The 13,648-nt window shown below is 37.1% G+C and overlaps 1 protein-coding gene across 1 annotated transcript in view; it reads right to left on the reverse strand.

Moving 5' to 3' along the window:
- Positions 1-13,648, reverse strand: part of MSRA (methionine sulfoxide reductase A) — a 544,359-nt gene that overhangs the window by 263,601 nt on the left and 267,110 nt on the right. The window contains exon 3 of the mRNA XM_027853894.1: positions 6,413-6,532. Coding sequence (XP_027709695.1) covers positions 6,413-6,532 — 120 coding nt within the window. The remainder of the gene's footprint in view (positions 1-6,412; positions 6,533-13,648) is intronic.

The following is a 13,648-nucleotide window of genomic DNA, read 5'->3' on the forward strand; positions in this document are numbered from 1 at the left end:
ATCCTGTTTGCCTCAGTTTCCTCATCTGTAAAATTAGCTGGATAAGGAAATGGCAAACCATTCCAGCATCTCTGCCAATAAAACTCCAAATGGGGTCACAAAGAGTTGGGCATGACTCAACAACAACAATATGAAATAAGGCTACAAAGGTAGGTAACTAACAAAAGAGCCCAGAGATCATTTTAGCCATGAAAGATTTGATACCTTCAGCTTTTATCTGTCCCTGCTTGGCAAGATGAACAAGTATTTGATGGCTGAGTGTTTCTAGGATTCTTTTTTCTCCTCTTAAAGACAATTTATCAGCATAGCTGAAACTTCTTAGGAAATGGTTTTCAGTAAGAATTAATGTCAGTTCCTCTGCCCATTTTCTATTTTTCAGCATCAATAACTGTTTAAACAGATCCAACTGCAGTTGTTTTGATTATATAGCATGTCTTTTTCTCACTTTTATCTTTATTTAAATTTATATTAATTTTTTTAACTTTGTTCTGGTCCATCTTCCATTGCAGCTGAATATTCCTAAGGCACAGATGTGATTATGCCACATTCCCTCTTCAAAAGTTCTAAATGGCTCCCTATTTCCTCTGGGTTCAAATGTTAACTCCTTTGTTTGGCATTTAAAGCCCTACACTAGTCTTCTTGTTCTTACTCACACAGGACACTCTAACTCTTATCGGAGGGCCTTCCTTCACACAGGCCACTCTCCCTTACCCCCACCACCACCATGCCCAGAATGTTCTCCTTCCTCAACTCTACCTCTTAAAATGCCTCATTTCACTCAAAGTTCAGCTCAAGTATCTCCTGAGACCTTTCCTGGTACCCTTTAGCTACTAGTCACTTCCCTTCCCCCACTTAAAAAAAACCTAGCTTGTATTTATTTTGTATATATTTATTTTTATACATGTTATCTCTCCTAACATAACCTCCTTGAGGGCAAGAACTGTCAAATTTTTTGTACCTGCTTCCTTAGAACGTAGCAAAATAACTGGTACATATGGGGTACATAATAAAGCTCGTTGACTAGTTAATTATTCTAATAAGTCCATGGTCTTACTATATACAGACAGCCAATTTAGGAATGACTTCACATCAATAAGTCATTTTTGTCCATTAAAATATAATTTTATTAGGTTATTTGGTGCTTACTATATCCAACACAGTCTAATTCTTTTTTCTCAAAAAAAGAACTATTCATAAACTATAGCAATTAGGTTTCTGTATAAATCTTTTTTTCCTCTGGTTATTTACTCTTAACTATATTTTGTAACAATGTTCAGTATCTTCGACTACAACCATTTTTACATTGATGCCACCAAGCATTAAATGATGTTAAGATAACCTGAAGGATCTTACTATATTTGTAGAATTTTTAGGAATTTGTAGAATTTCTCCATCTCTTCATCCTTTGCAATAGATGTTTGCACATAATCTGCACTTATTCTTATGGTTATATTTTTGTAAATATTTATTATGATTACTACAATATGAGATGATTAAACGTGGCATAAAATTATCTTTCTTACTGACTTTGACAAAACAGACAGAACCAAACCCATCAACTCCTCTATCTTCCTCTCTGTGGAGAACCTATGAGTCATCCTTCCATTTAGTTTCCATCATTCCTTTTCTCTTCTAGCTTCATTAAGTGAGATTATCAAGATTGATACAATTTAGTTGCTTCAGTAGTATGCCACTCAATGGTGATTGCATAAAGATTTCATATTTACAGTATAAATAATTTGATGTTTATAGATGCTCTGAAAACAGTGTAATTCTTCTTCTGCCCCCTTTTATGCCATTATCTCTCTAACACTGGAAAAAGTTAGGGGGCCACACCTGCCCGAGGGCCAGTTTGATTTTTAAAGGGTTGCCAAGGACCTTAGAAAGACTATATCGGCAACTTATAAGGATGAATTAGAGAGCAAAATGATTAGAAATAGAGAGAAGAACATTTATAAGGCTATAGCAATAGTCCAGATGAAAGATGATGAAGGCAATGGCTATGTATGTAAAGAGGAGATAGATAGCAGAGAAGGGGTACAAGAGTCAAAGACCAAAGACCAAAGGTTAAAATTCTACAAGGGAAGTAAGTGTAAGACTGATGGGAAGCTTCCGGTGATTAAAATTCTGAATACACAAAGAGAATCAATTTCACTGAAGAGAAAGAGTTCTCTAAAGAGAACAATATTGATTCACTGGGAACTCATCAACCAACTTAGATTTCTTAAAAATCTGTACAGTAGATGGAAACAATGGCAGAAGATGAGGAAGAATATAAAAGCATGGCATGGAAGTAAGAAAAGAAAGAATAATCAAGAATGCTACAGCTCAGAATAAGCTGAGGCTTATAAGAAAAGCTAAGGAAAAGAAAAGGAATTATTTTTAGATACATTGTAAAGAAAATGATAACTGAAGAATTGTTGTTCGAATTGGGTTTTGGTTGTTTCTATTTTCTCTGTCAGGAAGAATGACTTCTGGATTAGAAATGACACCAAAAAAATGTTAATAAAGAGTTTATACCCAACATAAATAAGTAGATGGTAAGGGATCACCTAGATATCTTTGATAAGTTAATGTTACCTTAATCAGATGGACTACATAATCAGGTGCAAGTGAATTTGATTATTTAAATCACTGTCAGTGATACCTGAAAGACTGTAGAAAACAGTAAAAGTACCAGGGAACTGGACAAGGGTAAGTGTTGCTCTAATTTTCAGAAGAAGAAGAAGAAAATAGAATTTTAAACAATAGGCCAGTAACCTTGTCTTTTAATTCTGGCAGAATTCTAGAACATAATATTAAAGAAATGGTTAGGAAACACCTAGAAAAGGAAGCTGTGCTCACAAAGAATCTGTGTAATTACATCATGAATAGATTAAGTCAAATTGATCTTATTTCCTTTTTTTTTTGACAGTTATTAGACAGGTAGATCAGTGTAATGATGTAGATATAGATCCAGATATACACAAACATGGGGGTGGGGGTGGGGAGGGTTTTAGCACAGCATTTAATAAATCTCTTATACTATTCTTGTAGAAAAATTATAAGAAAGTAAACGAGGCAGCTAGGTGGTGCAATCGGTAAGAGTACAGGCCTTGGAATCAGGAAGAGGCATTTTCCTGAGTTCAAATCTGGCGTCAGACACTTCCTAGCTGTGTGACCCTGGGCAAGTCACTTAACCCTGTTTGCCTCGTTTTCTCATCTATAAAATGAGCTGGAGAAGGAAATGGTAAACCACTCCAGTATCTCTGCCAATAAAACCCCAAAATGGGGTCATGAAGAGTCAGACATGACTGAAACAAATGAACAACAACAAAAGACACTTATACTTCAATAAATTTTGAACTTGTTGAATGGCCTGATTCAAAATCTACTCATTTATTCTCAGCTGAGAAGGAAATTATCCAGTGAAACATCTCAGGATATGTGCATGTCCCTGTACTGTTTAAACATCGCTACCAATGACTTCACTAAAGGCATGGAGATGGCATGTTCATCAAATCTGGAGATGACACAAAACTAGAAGAAAAGCTAACCCACTCTATGACAGCAGATCCAGACAGGCTAGAACATAGGACCAAACTGAATTAAATGAAATTTAATAGGGCTAAATATAAAGTCTTTTACTCACATTCAAAAAATCTACTTGACAAGTACAAGATGGGTAGAAGTATGATTAGCAATTTAGACTAAGTTGGTGCACTGTAAGCTTAGCAAGTCAGCAGTATGATGTGTCAGTCCAGAAAGTTAATTTGTGCCCAATTATGAGAGACATTGCTTCCAGGAATAAGGCAGTTATATACCTGTTATATTCTACCCTAGTCAAAGAATAATGGATACTGTGTTCTGTTTTGGGTAGCACATTTTGGAAATGATGTCAATAAGCTGGAGAGCATCCCGAATGGGGCAACCAGAATGGTGAAGGGCCCAGCGTTCATGCCATATAGGATCAGCTGAAGGAGCTGCAGCTGTAGAGGCAGAAGAAGAGAGGGAGTTCGAGAAGCGAGAGAGGGAAGGATTTTCATGTTGGAGTCAAGAAAACACCCAATAACCGGAGCAGTCCAAAAGCGGAATGGGCTTCAAAAATAAAGGATTCCCCCTCGCTGGAAATCTTTATGTAAAAGCTGGATGAATATCTCTGAGGTCTGTTGTAAAGACGAGTCATTGTTAGGTATGGGTTGGCATATATAGTTGCTGAGTTCTCTCGCAACGCCAAAATTCTTTGATTCTGTGATTCTGTGAGTTTCAATTGACAAATTTGGGCAAATGATTAAATACAGGAAGATGAGAAGAAGTGAGTGTGAGGTATGACTCTGAGATTTTGAACCTGGGTGGCCAATGATATATTTATACACAGATAAACATCCTCTTTTAATAAATTCATTCATATGCATAGAGAACACATCCACAATGCCTGAAACTGTCCTACTTTCACAAGGGTAAGTAAAAATACACACAGACACGCAATATAAATATAGATAGATACGTGAACATTTAAAGATCTATAAAAATATATATATACATATGCCTCCAAAGACATAAAAATTGATAAACAGATATAAATATAGTTATATGTCATAATTTTATATATATGACAGCTAGATGATGCAGTGGACACAGTGCCAGGCCTGGAATCAAAGAGTCCTCTTCCGGAGTTCAAATCTGACCTCAGACACTGCCTAGCTGTGTGATCTTGCACAAGTCACTTAACCCTGTTTGCTTCAGTTTCCTCATCTGTAAAATGAGCTAGAGAAGGAAATGGCAAACCACTCTAGTACCTTTGCTAAAAAACCCAAAATGGGGTCACAAAGAGTCAGACACAACTGAAAAACAAATAAATAATAACAATAAAATACACACACATATATATGTATACGACTCCAGAATTATAAATAAAAGTGTGAATTTTTACAGAATACATTATAATCAGAAGAAAGATACTAAAACAAATAAAAACATATATGCAAGTAGATACATAAGGAAAACCCTTTACTATAAAAAGCCTGTACTATATGTCAGGCGCCATGATAAGTGCTAAGAAACAAAGAAAGGCAAAAATATTTCATAGCCTCAAGAAGTTCATGTTCTACCGGAAGAGACAAACATGAAAATGACTACATGTGTACTTAGTAGATGGAAGGTGATCCCAGAGGGGAAAATAACACTAATTGGGAAGACTAGGAAAGACCTCCTGAAGAAGCGAGGGTTTGAGATGAATCTTGAAGGAATCTAGGGAAAAAGAAAAGCAGAGGTAAGGAGAGAAAGTATATCAGGCACCGGAAAACAGCCAGTGAAAAGTCACAGAGAGGAGATGGAGTTCGTCTGAAGAACAGCAACTAGGCCAGCATGGCTAGATGGGAGAGTATGTGGAAGAGAGTAAAGTGTAAGAATACTTGAAAGGTCTGAAAGGGTTAGGTTATGAAAGGTGTTGAATGCCATATATTTGATTCTGGAGGTAATAAGATGTCACTGGAGTTTATTTGTGGAGGGAGGTAGCATGACCAAACCTATCATTCTGGAAAACCAATACTGGTTCCCAATGATTGATTTGAACAGATTTCTCTTCTCTAAATAGAGTTAGACTACAGTTATGGAATGGAACTCTGTCAGTCACAGTTATTGCAGCATATGCTTTTGCTTAACTTTGTGTTATTGTCTTAAGTGAGGAAACTATAGAAGGGATTATTGTGATATTACTGAGGTGTGAACAAACCGCCATTATTTCAGCTGAGACATCATGTCCAATGAACTATTAGTCAATCACAGCATTGAACAACTCATCTTAGCAATGGATAATCTATTCAACACAGAAGGTACTTCATCAAGAAAATATTATGGACAGTATTTGAGACAGAAAGAGGAGTTAATGGTTTTCCTTACTCATATGATTGATTTGCTGCTGTGTTTCTATAACTGTGTGCTGATTCATTCTCACAGATAATGAATATATTGGTGAATACAAGCATGACCCAGGTTTATGTATATGGATTGCAATGTATTTATTATTCCTACATTTGTTTTACTATATACGTATCTATTATGTTATTATTTCTTCTGCCATATTGTTAAATAAATGGTTATATTTCAGATCTAAGAATGTCACTATTGTGAATGGCTCATTTTTTGAAAATTGACCTACACCAATGGGGGTTCAGGAGCTGTAGTACTGACTTGGGGGAATGTATTTACCCACAAAGAATTAGCCTTAGTACCCTGAACAAATTTGAGAGAAACTATTTGGTGGTGGACCTTCTCTGGGCGCCTAGACCTATCAAAATGAGAGGTAGTTAGAATGAGTGAGCCAGCCCAAAGAGGGTCCACATGCCCTTTGTGAGTTGTGTAAGCACTACAGAAAAGGTAGCTACCCCAAATACCCATTACATTGGTCATCCAAAAATCAAAATCTTCCTACCTGAGCAGACCTCTTTATAAGTTGGATTTGAAGTGTAGCCTCCAGCAAAGCCAACTTGAGTAGAATAGACTCCCGTCAAGTTCCAAAATTTCCGCTCTGCTCCCCAGAAACAACCCATTCCTGAAAAAGTGTAAGAAATAATAATATTTCAATGACAACTCAGTTATTTATACATTTATATTGGACTTTACTTTTTCCCTGGTTATTTGCTAGTCAAATATTCACCAATCTGCAGGTATTATGGTGCTGATTATACATGCATTTCTATTTTTAAAATAAGTTTAGCTAATACTTTCTCTTTAGGCCATATATAATCTTACAAAGCCACAAACTTGAACTCCACACACCGCAAATCACATAGTTGGCTGCTTGAAAGGCAAATGCAAATATTTTAGGTATCTTATTTTAATTGATCAATGAGTTGTCAAAACATTAATTTATATTTATGATAAATATTAATTTGCTCTTCTGCTTTCTTGATATACCATCTTCAAGTATGGAGGAATAACAACAAACTACATTACAAACTATAGACAGTGGGAATGCAATTCAAATGGATGCACTATTTCCAATTAATATAATTTCATACATTAAATAACTCAATAAATTACTTCCATTGTTTTATTTTTAAAACAGATGATCCAAAGTCCATGTGATACATTATGGATCAACCAAAACATTCTAATTTATATTCCGGGGAATTACTGTTGCATATAATGAATGACTTAAAAGCTAAGCCCACTCTAGTGAACTGACAAACTTAGATTATTTTAGAATTAATTTCCTAATACATCCATGATAAGCCTTTTTTCAGGTGTCATCCTGGGGGAATAAGCAATAATTACTAACTCCTAGAAGCTCTGTACAGGTTTATAACCCCACACAGTCTTTCCGAACCTTGGTGGGGCAGTCAGTAGTAGATAAATCAAAATGCATTCCTAACCCCAACAACCAGGAACAGTTTATACATAGTTGTAACAGAGGCAACTGGTGGTGCAGTAGGTCAGGAAGACTTCAGTTCAAATCTGGCCTCGGACACTTACTGCCTGTGTGACCCTGAGCAAATAACTTTACCTGTTTGCCTCAGTTTCCTGAACTGTAAAATGGGAATAATAGCTCCTACCTTGCAGGGTTGTTGTGAATATCAAACTAGATATGGGTAACAAGTGATTAGCACAAAGCTTGGCACACAGTAGGCACCATATAAATACCTATTCCATTCCCTTCTCCCAACAGAAAACTGGGAGAAAGCTGAATTACAAGGCATTTCACTAAAACTATCACTTACTAGATATATGTTGGAAACTCCAAAGAAAAAGTTAAGCATACGAGGTAATAATGTTGGTCAATGTAAAATGTTATCTGGAAACAAGAGAAAATGGAAAATCTCATAATCTACAGGTCAAGTTGTTAAGCATTAATTAAGCACCTACCATGTGCTAGGCCTTATGCTAAACACTACATATCTGGAAATGCAATAAGACAAGAAGTTAAAAGCATAAATATATGTAAAGAAGAGATAAAACTATCTTTATATCTTGATGACATGATGGCTTACTTAGTTTATCCTAGAAAATTAGCAAAGATAATAATTGAGACAATAGCTTCAGCAAAGTTGCAGGCTAGAAAATAAATCCTCAAAAAGCAACTATATGTTGATATGATAATAATGACTAAATCCAAGAGGCAATAATTGAAAGAGAAATTCCATTCCAAATAACTACAAAAATACAAACTTTCTGGGAACAAACCTAGCAAGGCACACAAAATAGTCATATAGATTCAATTACAAAGTTCTCCTTAATGAAATAAAGAACAACTTAAACAGCTGAAGGAATATTCAGTGTTCATGACTGGGCTGTCAACTTAAATAGCTGAAGGAATATTCCATGTCCATGGCTGGGCTGTGCCAACATAATAAAAGTGATAACATTACCAAATTTATACCTTTTAGTGCTACACCAATCAAATTGCTAAGGAGATATTTTATAGAACTTAATAAAATAATAACAAAATACATTTGTATAAACCAAGATTTAGAATATCAAGAGAAATGATGAAAAGAAGTAAGAATGAAGAAGACACTTCCAGACCCCAAACTATAGTATAAAACAGCAATCATAAAAATCATCTAGAATTGGCTAAAAAAAAAAAAGAGACAGATCAATAGAACCAACTAGACAAGGAAGAATCAGAAACAATGGAACTCAACAGCCTAGTCTTTAATAATTTTGAAAAAATAAATTGGGTACAAAAATACTCCTTATTTGATAAAAGCTGTTTGGAAAACTGGAAATCAGTCTGGCAGAATTAAATCTTAGAACAACATTTCATACCATATTCCACAACATATTCAAAATTGATATAAGACCTTAATTTTAAGGATCATAATATAAAAAAATTAGAAGCAAAATAGATCATATACCTCTCACAGCTATGTATAGGATACATATTCTTTAATCAAACAAGAGATAGAGACAATTAAAAAAGATAAAATTGATAACTTTGATTACATAAAACTGAAAAGTATCTGCACAAGCAAAATGAATGCATTTAAGTAAGACAAGCAAAGCAGTTAAATGGGGAGAAAAGGATTCTGTACCAAATTTCTCTGATAAGGGGCTGTTATCCAAGATATATAAACAATTAACAGCTAGCTAATACCAAAAGCCATTTCTCAATAGGTAATTTTTGAAAAGATAGGAACAAACAGGTCTCAAAAGAAGAATGACAAACTATTAACAACCATATATAGCAAAATATATATAGCAACAATTTTGTAAGAGCAAAAAATTGGAAATAAATTAGATGCCCATAAACTGAGAAATAAACAAATTGTGGTACAATGAAATACATTACTGTGCTACAAAAAATGACGAATGAGATGAATACAGAGAGGTATGGAATAATCTATATGAACTGTTGCAGAGTAAAGGAACTGGAGCTAAGAAAACAATATCTACAATGACTACAACAATGTAAATGGAAAAAGACAACTACCGCTGCAACAAAATGAAAGCGGCTAAACTATAAAGACCTTCAAGCACTGCTTGAAAGAAGAAATGTGAGAAGATACCCCACCTTCATCCCTCTGTAGAGATGGGGGCAGTTCACAAGTAAACATTGGATACATTTTTAGACTTTTTTGAAATATTGATGGGTCATGCTAATTTTTCCTCTTTCTCTTTTGTTAGCTTTACAAATACTATTTCTTATATGAGATATCTCCCTTCAAAGGGAGATATTGAGGGAAATTATGGTTATGTACACATCTACTATGGAGACAGTAGATATATGAGTGGAGAAAAGAAATCATATGCAAAAGATGTTGCGGAGAAAGAAATGTTAGGATCGGGGGCTTACTATGTACCACAAACTGTGCTAAGCACTAGGGATAAAGAGAAAGGCAAAAATTCTGCCCCTGTCCTCAAGAAGTCCACATTCTAATTAAGGACAGGACATGCAATTATGTACACACATGATAAATACAGAGTAGATAGAAGGTAATCTCAGAATAAAGTCACTGGAGAGCAGGGGTAGGGGCTCATTAAGGCGAGAGACTGGGAATGGCCTTCTGCAGCAAGTGGGATTTGACCTGTGCTGAAGAAGTTGAAAGTAGACCATTGTAGATGGATTGTAGCATGCCTGGACATAAGCAGAGGACTTCACATTTGTGCCTGAAATACAGCAAGCACTTGCTAAATGTTTGTTAACTTATTGGAGATGACAGAGAGTCAATGGAGTTTACTGATTGGAGAGGAGACGAGATCAGACCTGCACTTTAGAAAAATCACTTTGAAAGCTGAGTGGAGAATGGATTAGAGTAAGGAGACTTAAGGCAGGGAGATGAAATGGAAGGATAGTTCCTACTACATACCAGGCACTGTGCTAAAGCACCTTTTACAAATATCTCATTTGATCCTTACAACAACCCTGAGAGGGAAGTGCTATCACTATTCCCATTTTACAGTTGAGGAAAAGTGAGGCAAACAGAAGTTAAGTGACTTGCCCAGGCTCACACAGCTATGAAGTGGCTGGGGCTGAATTTGAACTCAGGTTTTCCTGACTCCAGGCCCACTGCACTATCTACTGACCCTGAAAATTGGAAAGCAAGAGACCTAGAGTCAAGAAGACTTCAGTGGACTTCCGCTTCCGGGAGCCAAGATGGCGGAGTAAAAAGGTAGTCGCTCTCACCTTCCCCCTATCAACCTCTGAAAACCCAGAAAATATCACCCCAGAAAAAACCCTGCAACAGATGAACCAGAAGAAAGACGGGGAGCAGCAGTGCAGTAGCCCAGGTAGCTAGAGGGATTAACGGGTAAGGCCCCTCTTACCCTGGGGGAAGGGGGGCAGTAAGGAACCGGGAGTCACCCAGCCAGCTAGTGGAAAGACCCACTTTAGCACACCAGGAGGAGATTCTGGTGCCTCGGCATTCTGCAGCAAATGGGTCTCCCAGCGCCTCAGCAAAAATAAGGGAAGCAGCACTACAAAGGGCCCTAGGCGGATAAGCACCTGGCAGCATTCATCTGAAAGGAGCTGAAGAAAGCAACCTAGAGGTGCCAAAAAGTTCCAGCCTTGTTGATTCCAGCCCAACACCTGGTAAGCTGACAGAACCCTACAGCCTCCAACCGCCAACCAGGAGATCCCGAAGCACAGGTGGTCGAGCAGGCAAACACCAACAGCTGTACCTCCGAGTGCCTCAGTGAGGGTGGGGAAACCGGTGGAAACCAGCTCAGAAAACCACCAGGTGCCTCAGCATTCTACAGCAAAGGAGTCTCTCAGTGCCTCAACAGAACTAAGGGAGGCAGTACCGCAAGGGACCCCAGGCAGATAAACACCTGGCAGCACCCATCTAAAAGGAGCCAAATAAAGCTAAAGGAAAGGAAAAGCAGGCAACCTAGATTTGCCTGAAAGTCCCAGCCTTGCTGATTCCAGCCCAACACCAGATAAGCTGCCAGAACCCTACAGCCTCCAGTTGCCAACGTAAGAGGCCCCAGCACACAAAGCCAGTGACCAAGACCTAGGCTCCCAACACAAGAAGCTTGGGTCAGTGCCCTCTGCTCCCCAGCAGGAGAGCTTAATCTCTTTAAAGGCTAGGGAATAAAGAAACACCATGAGTAAAAAGAAACGTACTATTATGAGAAGAGTGAAGATCAAGACAGAAATTCTGAAGAGGACAACACTGTCATCAAACCCACATCTGCAACATCAAAAGGGAATATGAACTGGTCTGAAGCCCAAAAAGCCGTCTTAGAAGAGCTCAAGAAGGATTTTAAAAGTCAAATGAGGGAGGTAGAGGAGTCCTTTAGAAGTACAATTGGCCAATTGGAAAAAAAGTACACTGAAGAAAACAAGTCCCTAAAACACACAATTGTTCAACTGGAAAAAAGGTACAATGAAGAAAACAAGTCCCTAAAAACACAATTGACTAATTGGAGAAGAAAGTACAAAATCTCAAAGAAAAAAAAACAATATGTTACAAATTAGAATTGAACAAATGGAAACTAATGACTCTATGAGAGAGCAAGAATCAGTCAAGTAGAAACAAAAAAATGAAAAAATAGATGAAAACGTAAAATACCTCATGGGTAAAACAACTGACCTGGAAAATCGATCCAGGAGAGACAATTTAAAAATTATAGGTCTACCTGAAAGTCATGATGAAAAAAAGAGCCCGGACAATATCTTTCAGGAAATCATAAAGGAAAACTGCCCTGAAGTCCTAGAACCTGAAGGTAAAGTAACTATAGAAAGAATCCATTGCTCCCCATCTGAAAGAGATCCCAAATTGAAAACACCAAGGAATATAATAGCTAAATTCCAAAATTACCAGATAAAAGAGAAATTACTGCAAGCAGCCAGAAAGAAACAATTTAAATATCATGGAACCATAGTCAGGATTACACAGGACCTTGCAGCCTCTACATTAAAAGACCGTAGGGCATAGAACATGATATTCCGTAAGGCAAAGGAGCTTGGAATGCAGCCAAGGATGAACTACCCAGCAAAAATGAGCATGATTTTTCAGGGAAGGAGATGGAAATTCAATGAAATAGGGGACTTCCAAACCTTCCTGATAAAAAGACCAGAGCTCAACAAAAAAATTTGATCTTCAAGTACAAGATTCAAGAGAGACATAAAAAGGTAAATGGGACAGAAAGATACAATATGTTGTTAATAAGGGTGAAATGTTTACATCCATAAAAGGGAAGATGACACTTGCAACTCTTGAGAACTGTATTGTTATTATACCATGTTAAAGGAGTATACATAAAGGGGGTGGATATAAGTTGACTTTGATGTAATGAGAAAAAAAAAATTTAATCAAGTGGGTTAAATGGATCCAAGTAAGTGGATTAGTCTGAGCTAAGAAAATGTACTGAGAAATGAGGAGGCAGACAAGGGTAAATTACATCACAGGAAAAGACACAAAAACCTATTAGAACAGTAAAGAAGGGAGGGGGTTGAGCATTGTTTGAACCCTACTCTCATCAGATTTGACTCAAGAAGGGAATAACATAATGAGTTAGGTATAGAAATCTAACTTGTACTATAGGTAGTAGGAGGGGAGAGGGGAAAGAAAAGGGAGGGGGGATAGAAGGGAGGAAAGAAGCAGTAAAGGTAAAGGGGAAGAAAAGGGAAAGGAATAATAGAAGGGAGGTGGGACCCAAGCAGGCTCTGGTCAAAAGCAAAACACTAGTGAGGGGGGGAAAGGAGAAAGGAGAAAGAAAATAATAAACAGGGGGGAAAAAAGATGGATAAAAAGACACAGATAGTAATCATAACTGTAAATGTGAATGGGATGAACTCTCCCATAAAACGGAAGCGTATAGCAGAGTGAATTAAAAACCATAACCCTACAATATGCTGTTTACAGGAAACACATTTGAAAAAGAGTGACACATACAGGGTAAAGGTAAAAGGCTGGAGCAAAATATATTATGCTTCAGCTGAAGAAAAAAAAGCAGGGGTAGCAATCCTATCTCAGACAAAGCAAAAGCAAAAATAGATCTTATCAAAAGAGATAAGGAAGGAAACTACATCCTGCTAAAAGGCACCATAGACAATGAAGTAATATCATTACTAAACATATATGCACCAAATGGTATAGCATCCAGATTCTTAGAGGAGAAGTTCAGGGAGTTACAGGAAGAAATAGACAGCAAAACTATACTAGTGGGGGGCCTCAACCTCCCCCTCTCTGAACTAGATAAATCTAACCACAAAATAAACAAG

This window comes from Vombatus ursinus, unplaced genomic scaffold, assembly GCF_900497805.2.
Source record: "Vombatus ursinus unplaced genomic scaffold, bare-nosed wombat genome assembly UNPS02010219.1, whole genome shotgun sequence".
Taxonomy (NCBI): Eukaryota; Metazoa; Chordata; class Mammalia; order Diprotodontia; family Vombatidae; genus Vombatus; species Vombatus ursinus.